The 19,406-nt window shown below is 38.7% G+C and overlaps 1 protein-coding gene across 1 annotated transcript in view; it reads left to right on the plus strand.

The window, feature by feature from the left end:
- The window catches only part of shc3 (SHC (Src homology 2 domain containing) transforming protein 3), a 289,678-nt gene extending 271,191 nt beyond the window's left edge, over positions 1 to 18,487 (plus strand). Inside the window, exon 12 of the mRNA XM_043713812.2 lies at positions 16,668 to 18,487. Within this exon, the coding sequence (XP_043569747.2) occupies positions 16,668 to 16,823 (156 nt within the window). The 3' untranslated portion in view covers positions 16,824 to 18,487. The remainder of the gene's footprint in view (positions 1 to 16,667) is intronic.
- The last annotated feature ends 919 nt before the right edge of the window (positions 18,488 to 19,406 follow it).

A 19,406-nucleotide genomic window follows, 5' to 3' on the forward strand; every position in this document is an offset into this window, starting at 1 on the left:
GTTACTCAAATTGCACTTATCTGACATACAATTGTTTTGTCTGAGGCTGTCATGAGGTCAGAAGTTCAGTGTCCCTGGCTGAACGCAAATTGAGTTTTACTGAGCAGTTTATTAGAGTCAGTGAGTCATTGAAATATACAGCATGGAAACATACCCTTCGGTCCAACTTGTCTATGCTGACCAGATATCCTAAATAAATCTTGTCCCATTTGGCAGCATTTGGCCAATATCTCTCTAAACCTTTTCAGTTCATATACCCAACCAGATGCCTTTTAAATGTTGTAATTGTACCAGCTCCACCACTTCCTCTGGCAGCTCATTCCATACATTCACCACCCCCTGCGTGAAAAAGTTGCCCCTGAGATTGCTCTTAAAGCTTTTTTCCCTCACTCTAAACCTATGCCCTCTAGTTTTGTATGCCCCACTCCAGGGAAGAGACCTTGTCTATAAACCCTATTCATGCTCCTCATGATTTTATAAACCTTTATAAGGTCACCCCTTATCGTTTAATACTCCAGAAAACGTAACCCCAGTCGATTCAGCCTCTCCCTGTAGCTCAAACCCTCCAACCCTGGCAACATGCTTGTAAATCTTTTCTGAACGTTTTCAAGTTTCACAACATCATTCCTATAGCAGAGAGACCAGAATTGCATGCAGTATTCCAATAGTGGCCTAACCAACATGACCTCCCGACTCCTATACTCGTTGCACTGACGAAAAAAGGCATACTAAATGCCTTCTTCACTATCCTATCTACCGCAACTCAATTTTCAAAGAACTATTAACCTGTGCTCCAAGGTCCCTTTGTTCAGCTACACTCCCCAGGACCTTACCATTAAGTGTATAAGTCCTGCCCAGATTTGCCTTTTCAAAATGCAACACCTCACATTTATCTAAATTAATCTCCATCTACCACTCATTGGCACAATTAATCAAAGTCCTGTTGTACTGTGACATAGCTTTACATTACACCTCCAATTTTGGTTTCATTTGCAAACTTACTCAGCATACCTCCTATGTTGACATCCAAATCATTTATATAAATGATGAAAAGCTGTGAACCCGGAATCGATCCTTGTGGTACATCACTGGTCACAGGCCTCTAGTCTGAAAAGCACCCATTCACCACCACCCTCTGTCTTCTACCTTCGAGCCAGTTCTGTATCCAAATGGCTAGTTCTCCCTACATTCCACAAAATCTAACCTTGCTAACCAGTCTCCCATGAAGAACCTTGTTGAGCACCTTACTGAAGTCCATATAGATCACATCCACTCCTCTGCCCTGATCAATCCTCTTTGTTACTTCATCAAGAAGTTCAATCAAGTTAGTGGGGCATGATTTCCCACGCACAAAGCCATGTCGACTATCCCTAATCAGTCCTTGCTTTTCCAAATTTATTTAAATCCTGTCCCTCAGGATTCCCTCCAACAAATAGGGTGGCACAGTGGCTCAGTGCTTAGCATTGCAACCTCACAGCACCAGGGTCCCAGTTTCGATTCCAGCCTTGTGCGATTATCTGCGTGGAGTTTGCACATTCTCCTCGTGTCTACGTGGGTTTCTTCTGGGTGCTCCGGTTTCCTCCCACAATCCAAAGATATGTAGGTCAGGTTAATTGGCCATGCTAAATTGCCCATATTGCCAAATTTTTAGGTGCATTAGTCAGAGGGAGGAGGGTCTGGGTGGGTTACTCTTCAGAGGGTCTGTGTGGACTGGTTGGGCCGAAGGGCCTGTTTAGTGAATCTAAAAAAAAACTTGCCCACCACTGAGGTCAGGCTCACTGGTCTATAGTTCCCTGGCTTTTCCTTACCACCTTTCTTGAATAGTGGCACCACGTTCATTTTTCTTAGAATAAATTTTGATGTCCAGAGATACTTGAAACCCAACAGCAAAGGCAACAGCTGTGCAGATTCACTGCTGGGTCAGACAGCAGTGTAGGTTTCTTTCTCTGTTTGAATCGCATCCCTTCCTTTTGTCTCCCTTCCTTTTTAAATTGTTGCTGTTTTGATCTCTTTTACTCAAAGCTTAAAAACAATGCAACAGTTTATGAAACAATAATTACTGCTCCTAGAATTTGAGGAAATCAGCTCCAAATGCCTCAAAATAAAGCAGTTCTTATAGCCACAATGTTTTTCCCGTCCTCCATCTTGGATTATCCAGAATCCTTTTCTAAAGAAGTGATCCTGATGGCATTGTTAATGACACCTTCCAATACTTTATTGATCAAAAGCAGACTCATGGAATGGTAATTGTCAGGTTGCATTTGTCCTGCATTTTGTGTAGAGGACATACATGGCCAAATTTCCACGTTGTCAGGTAAATACCAGTGTTGCAGCTGTACTTGAAAAAAAAGAACAAGTCTATTCCCTGCTGACCTGAAGAAAAATAACAAAGAAGTGAAATCAAGCATGTAGCTTTTGAGCAGTTACTGTCACACACAGGTACAGAGATAAAAGGGAATAGTGTCCAGTATGAAAGAAAGATGAAGGTATGTATTATTTACAGTCCTTGAGAAATAAGATATGCACCTACTGATGGTTCAAGAACCCAATTAACCAGTGGTGATTGCTGCATTTCTTGACTTCACAATGTTTCTTTCCCTTCAGTGCTTTAACCTGCTTTTGTTTCCTCTTGAGAATCAGAGAAAAACATTCTTCAGCCTGTGCACAGGTCCACTGTCTATAATCCATCATATCTACTCTATCACAAAGGAGCTTCTTAAAATAGCAACTTTTTATACGCTGTGTGGTTATTAGTTATGTCCAGGCTTGATAATCATTGGTGATGTTTTCATTTCCAAATTTGCAGATTCTCACAATGGTTTAAAACAAAATAGGAGGTAAGGGCTTTTCTACATCCACTATGGGGGTCATGCTTATTTCAAGGATCTGAGTAAAATATTAATTTCAGCTGAAACTGGTTTTAGTTTAATCCATGTTGGTTTCATTAAACATAACGAAACTGTGTGGTCAGGTGAAGCCTGTGACCACCTTAAGTAGGCGTTTTGAATCTCGTTTTTAAGCCATTTCAGACATGCAAGTCCCAAGCATAATTCAAATGATGGAATTCAAATATTAATATTTAATATTTTGTTTCATACTGACAATAGTCTTCGTCAAATGCATTTGGTAAATATCAGTGATCAATATGATGGTTATGGAATATATTGTGATAATTTAATGCCATTTGCTATTTGGATCATGAATAATAAGCAAACAATATCTATAAAAACAAAAAACGTGCTGGAAGTGCTCAGCAGGTCAGGCGGCATATGTGAATATAGAAGCAGGAATAGGCCAGTCAGCTCTTTGACATTGCTCTGCCATTCAATAAAACCCTGATTGATCTAATAATGATCTCTATCCACATTCCTGTGCAACCCCATAATCATTGACTTTCTTGTCTATCAAAATTCTATCTACCTTAGCTTTGAGTTAATTCAATGACCCAGACTTCACTTTCTTTTTGAAAATTCCATATTTTAAGAATGCTAAGTCAGGAAAAGATTCTCTTCAGATCTATCTTTAAAGAGAGACCTTTTATTCTTAAACTGTAACCCTTAGTTCTAGTCTCTATCACAAGAGAAGACATCCTCCTGATATTCAACTGATCTTAGGCAATAGAACTCTTCATCCTTGGAATGAGTTGAGTAAATCTTCCTGAGTTGTATCTATTTTGTCCTTTTCCAAAAAAAGACCAAAGCTGACCATGGTTCTCAAGACATGATCTTATTAAGGCCCTGTAAATCTTTAGTAGAACTTCCCTATTTTCATATTTCATTCCCCTTGCAATAAACACAAATAATCCATTTCTCATCCTAATCCCTTGCTGTACCTGCATACTAACATTCATCTGCAAGAACACCTAGATTCCTGAATACTACTGGGTCTGAAATCTCTGTGGAGAGAAAACAAAAGATATTTCTGGTAAAGATGATCTTTCATCAGGACACAAAAAAGAAAAGAACAGAGCAGTTCTGCTCAAAGGCCGTCTCAACCTGAAATGTTAACCTTGTTTATCTCCATGTTGCAACCTGCCCTGTTATCTGTTTCCAGCATTTTAAAAAAGATTTCTGGCTGTTATGATCCCCTTTGATGCTATAACTGGACAGCTAATGAAAAGGACTTGAAAAATGTTTTTTTTAAATTTCATAAGGTGGTCTTTCATTAAAACACATACGCACAATTCTGCAGATTTGGTCTTAAGAATAAAACAGAAGTTTATTACACAAAAAAATGAAGATAAAATAGTATAAATCAACAATGCAATGAGCTTCCAGAGGAAGTGGTGGCGGCTGGTACAATTACAACACTTAAAAGGCATCTGGATGGGTATAGGAAGTGTTTAGAGGGAAATGGGCCTGGCAAATGGGATTAGGTTAACTTGGGATATCTGTTTCCATGCTGTGCATCTCTATGACTCTATTTGCATATTGCCAAATTAAATCTTGAAATTTGAACATTTTAAAATTTTCATTCATATATATTCAAGAGGCATTGCTGGCTTTGGCAGGATGTATTGTCCATCTCTAATTGCCCATTGGGCAAATAAGATTCAATCATATTGCCATGGGTCTGGAGTCACAAGTAGCCCCGACCAGGTAGGAATGGCAGCTTCCTTCCCTAAAGGACAGTCGTGAGCCAGATGTGTTTGTTCTCTAATCTCTCCTTAAAACAATTTAGACAACTCTGACCAGAATATTGTGAATGGATTTGCCCAGATGTTCCACAATATCGAAGCGGTCAAATCAATATGAACACAAGATGGTACCAAAACAAAGCAGTCCCACTTTATTAGGAACAAAATTCCAATGAGCTTTAATATCAGACATACTATCCCTAATCCTATTTAGCCCCTTAAGGTTACAATACTTCCAAAGTCTCTCATAAATTTACACAATCGTTCTCTCTGTGGCTCTCTCTCTGGGTCTGCAAAGCTGCTTTCTTCCTCTCTCCCTCTTGAAGGTCAGTTGGTTTCTATCACTTGCCATGCTGTTCTCTTAAGGCATCAGACAATTCCAAGAGATTCCAAACGTAAGGTCTGCAGGTGAATCCTGTTTTTATATCCTTCAGATGGTTTTCTGTAACTTTCTATAGTTCTGACCAATCAAGGAGATGCACTGAAGGATTTGAAACAAGAGCTAATTGTTTAGATGGCATGCTACTGTTAGTTTCTTTATGAAGCAGGACCTGGTGCCTTTCTGTCTGGGCTTACCTTTATTTTGTGGATAAGTTGACAAGGTATGTCTAACCAGGATGACTGTTACCTTTTACATTATGCTAATATCATTAGTACCTGGCTACTTGTGTTTGCTCTGTGTCTGATATATGGTTTTTTGTGATTTCAGAGTTTTGCTTGTCCAATTTACCCAGCATTCCTTGCTTTTTTGCCAAGTTAGCAATCTACCTGCTTCAGGTTTTCTGACAATCGTCAGTGGATTTATGGTCATCATTAGACTCCTAATTCCAGATTTTTATTTAAAAACACTGCGTAAAATATAATCCTATCTATTCCTAAGACCATTATCTTACAGTACTAAAACACAAGAAATAATTCTCTTATCTATCACATCGAGAGGATTTACTTAACTGTTTCTTGAAGTTCTTGGTCTAGAGAGTTTGATAGACTCTTTTTTGAGTATTCATACAAATGAGCTTAGATTTCTCAGCTTCAAATTACCAGCTCTCTATAAACACTCTGGTCTGGAACTTTCAAACCCAAATCTTTACACTAAGTTTATATATTTCTTAATTATTCTTATTTACCTCCATATTTCAGAAGGAAATGTGTTTATACATCTAACATCAATCAGAATTTTCTGCAAACTGCAAAAAAAACTTTCCAAACTAAGTATTATCCTAACTAGACTTTATATAAAAGTCCTTTATCCTAGAAATGAGCTAAGTGAACCTTTTTTGATCTCCTTTTACTTCATCCTTTTTCAAAAATGACCAAAGCTGAACTTTGTGTTCAAAGTGTGATCTTACCATGGCCCTGTATACCTGTAGCAAAATTGCCTTTACAAAAGCTTTTAAAAGCTTAGCAAATGATAAATGAATTCTTGATGCTTCCAACTGAAAGCATGCTAACGCTGTTTCATGTTTACTCAGACCTTTTTTATTCATTCGTGGAACATGGGCATCGTTGACTGGCCAGCATTTATTGCCTGTCCTTAGTTGCCCTTGGGAAAATATTGATGAGCTGCCGAATTGAATTGCTGCATTCCACATGCTATGGTTGACCCACAGTGCCCTTCAGGAGGGAATTCTAGGATTTTGACCCAGCAACAGTAAAGGAATGGCAATATATGCCCAAGTCAGGATGGTGATTGGCTTAGAGGGGATCTTCCAGCTAGTGTATCTGGTCACTAATGTTCTTCAGGGAAGGAAATCTGCCATCCTCACCTAGTCTGGCCCACATGTGACTCGTAAAGCACTCCCAATTCAAACAAATTCCCATTATCTTGGCTCAAAGAGATTGCTCACTGAAGTATGCCAGCTACGTAGTTTCTAATGACTTCTTCTGTGAAGCAATCTATTACAGACTGTCAGATGATGATGGCATCATTGTTTAATTTCACCAACTCTCAGATTCCCTTCATGGACAGGATTCAATTATACTTTGCTGTAGCACCTTCTGATAACCGCTTAAATTCAGTTCATGACTTAGTTGTCAGCAAACAATGCAAGTTCACTGTTTTATGTTAGTATGGGATCGACTGTTCCCATGTGGTTACTTGGTTTTGGGCTTACTTTCTGTAGCATATTGTCTATCCCTGATTCTGCCTTCAACTCTTTACTCTTAACAAGATTTGAGGTTTTATGTGAAATCACTGCGATCACACTCTTCAATCTTGCAAGTTGCTTCATTTATTGTTAATGCTGTCTGCAGCAGTAGCATGATTAAACAAATCAGCTACTTGGGCCTGAGAGACACTTCGTAGAATTACAGAAGAGTTACAGCACAGGAGGCCGTTCAGCCCATTGTGCCTACTTCAAAGCTGCACTGATGAAGATGATTTGGTTTCTGTATTTGCATAGTGGTTTGTACTCAGATCCTGTATGGCTCACAATACTGATTGATTGATGCAGAGAATGACCTTTCTACCATAGACATATATGTGCCAATGTTCAGAACTAAATAAAGCAAGTTCATGCTTCCTGGTCTCCAGTAAAGTGTTTGTGTTCAGTTTTTGACAACGGGCATGACCCATAAGCAACAGGTCATTTGCTTCCTTCAATGTACTGAGAGAGTACAGCTCCAATCTCAGTTCTTGATGCACTTGTTCTAACATACTTTTCCATATATGGGTCTAGATTAGAGTGGTGCTGGAAAAGCACAGCAGGTCACGCAGCATCTGAGGAGTAGGAAAATCGATGTTTCGGGCAAAAGCCCTTCATCAGGACTGAAGGCAGGGAGCCTCCAGGCTGGAGAGGTAAATGGGAGGGAGGTGGGGCTGGGGAGAAGGTAACAAAGAGTACAAAAGTTGGATGGGGGTGGGGATGAAGGTGATCGGTCAGAGAGGAGAGTGGGGGAATTTCCACATATGGGTTCAAATTGTGACGACTGACAAAGATGCAGCCTTCACCTTTAATGTACTAAACATAGTTTATTGTGGAATTGTCCATTCCCTTATTCATCTTTGCACAATAGTTTTTTTGAAGAGAGTTTGTTGTCTTGGCAAACTTAGGAACACTTTTTCTGCTAAAAGTAGGTAAGACTAGATTAGATTAGATTACTTACAGTGTGGAAACAGGTCCTTTGGTCAAACAAGTCCACACCGACCTTCCGAAGAGCAACCCACCCAGACCCATTCCCTTACACCTAACACTATGGGCAATTTAGCATGGCCAATTCACCTAACCTGCACATCTTTAGGCTGTGGGAGGAAACCGGAGCACCCGGAGGAAACCCACGCAGACAGGGGAGAATGTACAAATTCTACACAGACAGTTGCCCGAAGACTGGCTCAAACTTGTTGAACTTGTTGAATAGGTTTATTATATATTACTTAATAGCTAATTATATTACATCTCTAAATTCACAATTGCCTCTTGTACGACCTTAGGCTGAGTTGAAGAATAGGTACACATTACTACAAGCTATATTAATGAGCACAAGAACAACACTTTAGAAACATCCTACAAAACACTAGTACTGCAACACTGGACACATATTGCAACTGATTAGCTGTTCCCATGAACAGTCCTTTTGTATTCTGATGAGTGGAGTTTATCTCATGATGTCAGGTATCTATTTCACACATTAACTTCTCTGATACAGCATCACCATCAAACTTTTTTTCTGATTATTGAATAATTATACAATTGCTTGAAATACATAAAATAGATTTATCACTAATCCATCTCCATCCAACGTTCTGACTTTACAGCTAACTAATGACTTTGTTGAATTGAAAGAATGGCTGCTGCTTAGGAAAAAAATATTCAGGTACAGTTTGGTGCCATACTGGAACTTCAGTCATTTCTTGATTTCCTGAGTACTCTTTGCAGAGCTTATCCTTTGTTCCTGATGTCACTGTTGTATGTTTTTTCTTTGGAGTCATAGGGTCATAGAGATGTACAGCATGGAAACAGACCCTTCGGTCCAACCCGTCCATGCCAACCAGATATCCCAACCCAATCTAGTCCCACCTGCCAGCATCCGACCCATATCCCTCCAAACCTTTCCTATTCATATACCCATCCAAATGTCTCTTAAATGTTACAATTGTACCAGCTTCCACCACTTCCTCTGGCAGCTCATTCCATACACGTACCACCCTCTGTGTGAAAAGGTTGCCCCTTAGGTCTCTTTTATATCATTCCCCTCTCACCCTAAACCTATGCCCTCTAGTTCTGGACTCCCTGACCCCAGGGAAAAGACTTTGTCTATTTATCTTATCCATGCCCCTCATGAATTGTAAACCCCCTCAGCCTCCGACACTTTAGGGAAACCAGCCCCAGCCTGTTCAGCCTCTCCCTACAGCTCAAGGTCTTTAGTTTCCTCAAATTGTATCAGAGAAGATCATTGTGTTTCTGAAAGAAGTAATCATTTCCTTTTTACCTGACAAGGTGGACTCACTTGTGATCCTTTCATTCTTGCTTTGATTTATTTGGATAACCTTATCATATTATCAGGTTCAATCATTGACTTTAAAGATGACTGCTGATTGGCACTGCTTCTTCTCAACTGCATCAAGAGCCCGCTACTACCTCCAGTTGTTTGTGATGTCAAAGTTACCAAATAATTAAATTTTGATAGTTTGTTTATAGAACATAGACATAGAACATAGAACAGTACAGCACAGAACAGGCCCTTCAGCCCACGATGTTGTGCCGACCATTGATCCTCATGTATGCACCCTCAAATTTCTGTGACCATATGCATGTCCAGCAGTCTCTTAAACGTCCCAATGACCTTGCTTCCACAACTGCTGCTGGCAGTGACACATTCCATGCTCTCACAACTCTCTGTGTAAAGAACCCGTCTCTGACATCCCCTCTATACTTTCCTCCAACCAGCTTAAAACTATGACCCCACGTGTTAGTCATTTCTGCCCTCGGAAATAGTCTCTGGCTATCGACTCTATCTATGCCTCTCATTATCTTGTATACCTCAATTAGGTCCCCTCTCCTCCTCCTTTTCTCCAATGGAAAAAGTCCGAGCTCAGTCAACCTCTCTTCATAAGAGAAGCCCTCCAGTCCAGGCAGTATCCTGGTAAACCTCCTCTGAACCCTCTCCAAAGCATCCACATCTTTCCTATAATAGGGCAACCAGAACTGGATGCAGTATTCCAAGCGCAGTCTAACCAAAGTTTTAAAGAGCTGCAACAAGATCTCATGACTCTTAAACTCAATCCTCCTGTTAATGAAAGCCAAAACACTATATGCTTTCTTCATAACCCTGTCCACTTGGGTGGCCATTTTAAGGGATCTATGTACCTGCACACCAAGATCCCCCTGTTCCTCCACACTGCCAAGATTCCTATCCTTAATCCTGTACTCAGCTTTCAAATTCGACCTTCCAAAATGCATCACCTTGCATTTATCCAGGTTGAACTCCATCTGCCACCTCTCAGCCCATCTCTGCATCCTGTCAATGCCCCACTGCAGCCTACAACAGCCCTCTATATTGTCAACGACACCTCCAACCTTTGTGTCGTCTGCAAACTTGCTGACCCATCCTTTTAATCCCCTCATCCAAGTCATTAATAAAAATTACAAACAGTAGAGGCCCAAGGACAGAGCCCTGTGGAACACCACTCACCACTGACTTCCAGGCAAAATATTTTCCTTCTACTACCACTCGCTGTCTTCTGTTGGCCAGCCAATTCTGTATCCAGACAGCTAAGTTCCCCTGTATCCCATTCCTCCTGACCTTCTGAATGAGCCTACCATGGGGAACCTTATCAACCTTTATGATTGGAACAGGATTGAATAATTCCTTCAAAAGTTTGAAATCAGGAGCATCTTCTGATCTCTCAATCATGACGAATTATCAAATACCAATGTCATTAATTTCATCTTGAGTTACATTGATCACTGGTATTTGCTTTCACACACTGTAGAATTTTAAGAGCTCTGCATGTATTTCTGCTGAGAAGTTATAAGTGTTTCTGATGATGTATACTTGTTCCACATAATATTGTACTCTGTTCTTTAAGAGTACACTCAATAATTATTTGATTTGAGCGGTGATCTGCCTGCACCTTGCAGTTCTCTGTCGGACAGTTATCATTTAATTCTCTTCAACCAAGGGACTTATTATTGAATAATAAACTAACAATCACCTGAGCCTAAAGATTTAAATTGTTTGGATGACTGTTAAGCCTATGATCTCTGTCATATCTGTTCAGATGATTCATCAATTACTCATAGGAACGACTGATACATATGTTCCAAAGGTGACAGGTGACATTCTGATGAAGAATGTTTGGTATTCCAAGTTTTCTTCAAAGATGTTTGCTGTATGATTTTACGTTTGTAGTGCATTGTTAATTTTGTGGTTAAACAGTTGTTTTTGACTTTTGCACTTTCTCTAGAAGTGTTCCATTTCTGGAAAACGTTACTTGGCTGCACACTATTTCTGTTTTTTAACTTCAAATCTGGAACAGTAACTTGGAGCAGCAAAGGATTTAAAACATTTTGTTTCAATCTATTATGTGATGTTTTAGTGTTTTTGTACTTTATAAATTAATGAAGTTTCATCAGCTTCTCGAGCTAGGTCAAATGTTTGATCTTGTCATTTTCTTGCACTGTGTTCGGATTTCAGCTTCCACCATCACCCAAATAGATTTTTAAAATGTAATTTTCTTTTGATTGTAACATTTCTGAAAAAAAGATGAATCTGAAATTCCAATAAAAAAATTCTGTCTTGAATTTGTTCTGAATGTTAGAATTTTGAGTTTATGCAGTTTTGCAATGTGTAAGGGCATTTAATAAAGTTATTAACAGGTTTTCCTGTATTCTTTTACTAAATCTTTCTTTCTCTATTATGCATTCAGTACATGATACAACATAATTATCAAAGCAGTTTAAAATATTGTCAAAAGTACCCATTGCTTCTCTTACATTCTGTCTATTTGAAAAAATACCTGTCACTGAACCCACAGAATAAAGAAATTTGTTCACTCGTTCTCACATGGCTTTCTTCTTTAACCCTGAAGGAATTCGATATCGCACGAATTGCCTCTTCCAGAAAGTCCACGTTCAGTTTCCTGCATGAAGGGCTTGTGACTTAAAATCTGCTTCGATATGTACTCTTGTTCTCAATTGTCATTGTATTTAACTGTTGTTGTTTCCCTTTGTTCAATGATTTAATTGAAAACTGTTGCAGGAATTTTCTTGCTTTTGTAGGTATAGCTAGTTTTACTGTACAATTTTTAAAAATTGAACAAACACTTCAATTGTATGAAATATTGCATCTACAGCAAGTTTTAAATATTGTAATTATTTTTGAAATAAATCCACAGAGGCCAGTATCCCATTACCAAGTCACCCTTTATTTATATGTAGAGTGTCCTTGACCACTGATCCAACTTCTTCGGTGCCAGCTCTCAGAACGAACAGAACATCTGATGCTCCTCTTTATATTTACCAGTCAGGGCTCCCTGATTGGAACATATTAACAGCCTCAATCAGGGAACTCATATTCTATGAGATCCACCTGGCTGACCTCATTTCAATCACTACAGTCTCCTCACTCCACTCCCTGTCTCTGAGGACATAGGCTGCTTCTTTATTTTTTGTAGCTCCTTCTGGGGCATTTTAGCACGGGGACAGGTTCCTCAAACTCTGCCTCTGATGTGGGCGGCATATACTGCACAGTAGCTCACCTCTTGCATCCAGAGCGTCTTAGAAGAAATTCATTCTCCTCTTCAGGTGGTAAAGGCATCGAGTCAGCAACATTTCACCGTGTCCATCTTAGATTTCATGATACCTTCAATGCTTGATGGAGACAGAGAACCCATGGGTTCTGGAAAAGTTGGAAAGGCATTCAAGGAGCCGGGCATGTTTTGCTCCCATGCCATTTGCAAGTTTGCAGCTTTTATATGATCTATGAGCTTGTTCACACTGATGCACTGACCTAAACCTTATACATCAATGGATCTGACCTCTCATTGACCATGCTTCATATCCATGCAGGGCCATTCCCATGGTTCCTATGCCAAATTTTATCCGATGAAGTAAAACTGTCCTTTTCAGTTCATGGAGTCATAGAACATAGAACAATACAGCACAGAACAGGCCCTTCGGCCCACGATGTTGTGCCGAACATTTGTCCTAGCTTAAGCACCCATCCATGTACCTATCCAATTGCCGCTTAAAGGTCACCAAAGATTCTGACTCTACCACTCCCACAGGCAGCGCATTCCATGCCCCCACCACTCTCTGGGTAAAGAACCCACCCCTGACATCTCCCCTATACCTTCCACCCTTCACCTTAAATTTATGTCCCCTTGTAACACTCTGTTGCACCCGGGGAAAAAGTTTCTGACTGTCTACTCTATCTATTCCTCTGATCATCTTATAAACCTCTATCAAGTCACCCCTCATCCTTCGCCGTTCCATCGAGAAATGCCTAGTACTCTCAACCTATCCTCGTACGACCTATTCTCCATTCCAGGCAACATCCTGGTAAATCTTCTCTGCACCCTCTCCAAAACTTCCACATCTTTCCTAAAGTGAGGTGACCAGAACTGCACACAGTACTCCAAATGTGGCCTAACCAAAGTCCTGTACAGTTGCAACATCACTTCACGACTCTTGAATTCAATCCCTCTGCTAATGAACGCTAATACACCATAGGCCTTCTTACAAGCTCTATCCACCTGAGTGGCAACTTTCAAAGATCTATGAACATAGACCCCAAGATCCCTCTGTTCCTCCACCTCACTAAGAACCCTACCGTTAACCCTGTATTCCGCATTCTTATTTGTTTTTCCAAAATGGACAACCTCACACTTGGCAGGGTTGAACTCCATCTGCCACTCCTCAGCCCAGCTCTTGTATCCAGCATTGGCACATTTCTGATGCTGTTTTACCTTCCACCCTCAGATCTAGAAAGATCAGATTTGACCTGGTGCAGAGTCTTCACCCCATTAGCAACTCTGTTGGAGTTGCACGAGGGGTGGTCCTAATATCAGATAGGAACTAGGAAAGTTTGGTGTCTAGTATGCTTGCCTTTATTGGTCAGTGAATTGAGTACAGGAGTTGGGAGGCCATGTTATGGTTGTACAGGATATTGGTTAGGTCACTTTTGGACTACTGTGAGCAATCCTTGTCTCCCTGCTACAGGAAGGATGTTGTGAACCTTGAAATGGTTCAGAAAACATTTCCAAGCATATTGCCGGGTTGGAGGATTTGAGCTATAGGGAGACTGAGGATATTTTCCCTGGAGTGGCAGAGGCTGAGGGGTGATCTTATAGAGATCTATAAAATCATGAAGGGCTTGGATAGGGTGAATAGCCGAGGTCTTTTCCCCAGGGTGGGCATGTCCTGAACTAGAGGCCATAGGTTTAAGGTGAGAGGGAAAAATTTAAAAGTGACCTAGGGGCAACTTTTTCACATAGAGAATGACGCGTGTATGGAATGAATTGCTTGAGGAAGTGGTGGACGTTGGTACAATTACAGCATTTAAAAGGTATTTGCATGGATATATGAATAGGAAGCGTTTAAAGGGATATGGGCCAAATGCTGTCAAATGGGACTAGATTTATTTAGGATATCTGTTCGACATGGACAAGTTGAACTAAAGGGTCTGTTTCCATACTGTAGAGCTGTATGACTGTATGACTCTAATGAAGCTGTAGGCTGTTTCTTTAAGTCTGCCATCAAAATTTAGTTTGCTGTTTCTGTGCCAGACCATTGGATGATGGGTGGTACGAGGCTGTGGGGGATATGTTTTGAACCCCAAAGTCCAACAGCTCTGTAGCATGAGTGAATCACCCAGTGAAGAAAGGATAAGAGCAAGAGCTGGTTAATTTAAACTTTTCCCATGATCCTTATTGCCAGTTCTTTTAATGCCTTGGTGGTATGCAGAGATAATAGACACTGTGAATACACCACTACCTTGCGTACTCACCTCTGTCTGTGCAAGAGCTTTTTCACAATGATTATAAAATATCTGCTGTCATGCTTGCAACAGCTAGCCTCTGAGAGGATCCAGATTCTCTCACTCTTTCCTTTTCCCTCTCTCTCTCTTTCTCTCACTTTCTTGCTCTAAATCGCCTCACCCAGACTCAATCCATCATATGTAGTGGCAGCAATAGTTAACAGATGCACATAAGCAAACATCAAACAATTGATTCCTACAGTCAAGCCAAGGATTAATTTAGGGTGGGCCTTCTGTCCCCATCGAGGTCAAATCCTCATCTGAGAGTTGCTGACCATCAAATCGTTTCCAGCACCCTACTGCTAACATTGGCATTGAGAGCTGGTAGTGCAACAGTCCTTGAGGTTTGCATGTTGTGGAGCCTAAACGAAAGTTGAGTTAGGGTCTTGATGGGACAAGGCTGGCGATTGTCAAGGTTCAAAAGAGGAGAACCCACAGCGAAAGACTTGCAGAGTCCTCAAATGAACGCAGGAGGATCTGAAAGCAGGCCTACAACACCCTGAGGCTTCCCCTGCCACAGATAGGATACTGTATTGGTGGGAGAAGGCCATTAAATGGCCAATAATTAACCTCCTAACAGCCTCAATTGGCACCTGACTGATTCAGCAATACGGCACCTCCTCTGGTAAAATTGGAGCAGGAGAGCCTAGATAGTAACCAAATTGTTAAATTTTATGTCACCTTCTACTTGTTCATCAAATAGCGTGTGCAGTAACTGGAGAATCTAATTCTGTCCTTTATATAATCCTGACAATGTTTGAAGATCTAATAGATGTAAGCACTTTAAGGCATTATTACCTTTTCTACAGTTAACACTTTCATTGTAGATACATGCAAAATAATTTACCAGCGTCTTTGTGAAAGGAATTTTAAAATTTTGTAAACCTTTTCTATGTCATTCTGAAGTAATTGTTAGCAGATTGGTACCAGTCTTCTTTAATGTTAATGTTCTTCAATAACTTACCAATTGCACACTTTCATTTTTAGAACTTCTTTTCAAAAATACCCAGAATAAAAGGATAAATGCATTCTCTTTTTGATTGTAGTAGTTCTTACATACAATTATTTTGACTACTCTCAACCCAGTTCTTTATATATCTACAGGACCTTTGGGTGCTTCCTCAAATGTTGGAAATTGGGAGGGTGGGGGTTGCTACTTGAGGAGGTATACAGCTGAGATGGAAAATTGACTATTATGCTGGAATAAGAGGAGGTCTTATGAGCTGGAGCTAAACAGTGTTGTTCTGCATTTGGTTATGCTTCTCCTGGATTGTATGTATCTGATACTGACATTAACTAAAAGAAGTGGAAGCACATCCCAATCTCTATAATACTTCATATACCAGTAAACACTTTCTAAAATTTCAAGGTGGAATTATTCTTTAAAAAACTTCACTGTAACTACTTTAATTACAAAATGAGGTGAAATTAAATTATTAAGTCACAATGATGCCTCTTCTGTCACTATAAAAATTTGTTCTGTAAATTGTATCATCCAAGTTACTGAATGTAAAATGCATGTTCGTACAGGTCATGCAATTAACATTTCGATTTGATTTACATTTACTCAAAGTTTTGAACTGAATTTGTTTTTAAAAATTGAAAATGCACTGTGACACCCTCAAGTCTGGAAATCTACTGTTCAGACTCACTGGTTGACTGGAAGATTTTTGATTAGACTCTCAACATTTCATACATCATTTTAGTAGAGAATGTTTGGAATGAAAACTTGGAAGTAAAGATATTTTATATGGAGATACATTGGATAATAAGATAATTTTTATAACTGCTTCATAATGTTTGATCAGTGTTTCACATTTAAGATATATATTTACATCTATAGGGTTATTAGACATTCAATAATTTTATAATCTAGAAAATTTCAAAATCCAGAAATGATTTGGTCCCAAGCATTCTGGACTGGAGTGGTGACAGTATGTTTAAATTAAATATAGTTAATTAAATTAAACCGTAGTCCTGTGTGGGAAATATAAAAAGTCTACTGGTATTTTCTTATCCTAAACTTTTCTTTTTTTATTGTTTATTTATAAAGGTTCGGACTAAAGATCATATATTTGAAAGCATTAGCCATCTTATCTACCATCACCGTGACAGCAATTTGCCTATAGTCTCTGCTGGAAGTGAACTGTGTCTGAAGCAATCAGTTGAGAGAAAGCAATGTTTGCCAGAGACAGTTGTGCGATTTTAATAACCTGGTGGAAATTGTTACTCCCTGGCATATTATTTTGTGGAACCAAGGAGAAGAATCTCTGAAATTTGCGATAACTGTCTGATTTATGTGAATTGATATTGTGTGGCTCAAAACAAACAGGGATTTATTTAAATATTTAATGAAAAAGATTGAGTTGTGAGAAAGGTGTTGTGAAGATGTTTTATGCTCTGTGTTTCAACTTGAATCATTATATTTCTAAGAGATATTAAATCATTTACTCTTGTATAGATTGAAATGCTGATACCTAGCACATGGTGCCGAAATTATATTTTATGATTTTTTTCTTGATGTCTTCACCTGGAACATTTTACTACAGAAGCACAATATTTAAAAGGAAGATATTTAACCTAAATGACTTTAGTTGCAGCTACTATTTTAAGGAACAACAGTCTTTTAGAAAAAGAATCAAAATCTTCAAATAGCTATCTGGTGATAAAACTGACATAGATGGTATAGTTTATTTTGTTTTTGAAGATTGTAAAGGAAACTCTATTGACAATGTGTTTTATGATTCTGTTGTTTTTATCTGAGAAATGAAGAACATGTGAACTATAATGATAGAGTGCTATTGATAAGTGGTTATTACACAGGAATTTCACTATGAATGTTTTTCATTTACTTGCAGACCATTTTAACTCTTTTGAGTACAAAGTGCTTTTGCACATTCATATATAATTGATATTGGTATGAAATGAACATAATGTAAATTTTAAATGCAGCTGATGAAAATAATAATATATTAAACATTTTATTGATGAGATTTATCTGGTTTATTGTGTGGTTGGATTTAGAGAAGTTGTTTATTGCTCAGAGATTTAAATCAAACAGAATCAACCACATATAGTATAAATTAAGTTATTTAAAAACAATTCTTGAATTTGTAATTATTTTATTCTGTGAATTGAATGAATGTTAGTCTTCTCATTGTTGTAAATTGTAAGTAACAGAGCATTTTGATGTAATAAACATACAAAACAATTTTCAAGATATTTGCTTAGCAGCAAGTCCTATTTAGCTTATTGAAAGCTTATATAAAATACGCACAAAGCCTGCAATAGATTAGTTCTTTATTGAAATCAATTGGAAGGCTTAAAATGTAAGAAAATAATGCTTAAACTAGCAGTTGTTATTGGTTGGGATAGCTTTCCTCATTAAATTACAGTACCAAATCCATTGCTACCAACCACTGACACTTTGATAAGTGTGATAGAAGGCAAGAAATTATTGGCTATTTTTTAATACTATAATCAACTTCATTGAAAATTACCATCAAGCTTAGCACAAATGTGAATCAATGCCCACAATCCGGCATTGTTGTCTTCATATTTAACTTCTAAAATTCTAGTGTTTTGCTTCCTTCAGAGTTCATCATTATTCAGTGAAGTGAGGGTCAATGCAACAATTTTAAAGCAAAATAGTTGGTGAATTTAGGAGAGTTAATTTTAAAAGTTCTACCAGGCAACACTGAATCTCCAGCTCTGCTATAAAAATGTGCCTTTTGATCAGGTAGTTGTGCGTATCTCAGAGGCTGCTGTTTTGAATATAAATAAATTGCAACATTTTTTTCATAAACTATGTTTACATTTGTATTTGTTGATTATTAAAATACTGTATGACTATTGGCAATAAAACAACAATTTACGTGGCATCTTGTGTTTTTCCTATGGAACTTTCATTAAAATAATTCATCCAATATGAAAATTTTACATAAACTATTAACATTTGGTAATGGCATCCTGTGCATTAGCTAAGCAGTGCTGTTGGTGAGAGAAAACTAGGAATCCTAGAAACTGAAATAAACGCAAAAGTTGCTACAAGTTCATAGCAAGCCTTTCATTATCTAATGCAGTGTTTGGCTTTTCCCAAGGGGTTATTAAATTTGTATCCCAGCTTTGTATAGCATTTACTTCAATTGTACTTATACCTCAATCAAATTTTGACAACATTAACAATTTTAAATTTTAATTTTATAACCAGTTGTTTATTCAGTTTCTCAAAAATACATGATGATCAGTATTAAAGTGATAGATCAAGCTCTTGACTTGTATATGTAAAAACAATCTAAAAATATATCTCATTAGAATATACTATTTGCTAAGGCTATAAAAAATATTGATGAATTTTAGAAAGCTTGAAGTAATGGCTTTGCGGCAATACTAACATTAATTACTGCCCCCTCAGTCTATACTTGATCACCAGTAAAGTGATGGAACTGTCATCAACTTATCAAGTGTTATCAAGCAGCACCTGCTCAGCAATAACCTGTTCGGTGATGCCCAGTTTGGGTTCCACCAGGGCCACTCAGCTCCTGACCTCATTTACAGCCTTGGTTCAAACATGGACAAAAGAGCTGAATCCCAGAGGTCGGGTGAGATGGCAACCCTTGACATAAAGACTGCATTTGACTGTGATATCAAGGAGCCCTAGCAAAACTGGAATCGATGGATTTCAGGGGATATATCTCTGGTAGTTGGAGTCACACCTGACACAGAGGAAGATGGTCGTGGTTGTTGGAGGTCAGTCATCTCAGCTCCAGGACATTTTTGCTGGAGTTCCTCA

Source organism: Chiloscyllium plagiosum, unplaced genomic scaffold (assembly GCF_037043375.1).
Source record: "Chiloscyllium plagiosum isolate Xiang-an unplaced genomic scaffold, Cpla_swu_hap1 HiC_scaffold_2, whole genome shotgun sequence".
Lineage (NCBI taxonomy): Eukaryota > Metazoa > Chordata > Chondrichthyes > Orectolobiformes > Hemiscylliidae > Chiloscyllium > Chiloscyllium plagiosum.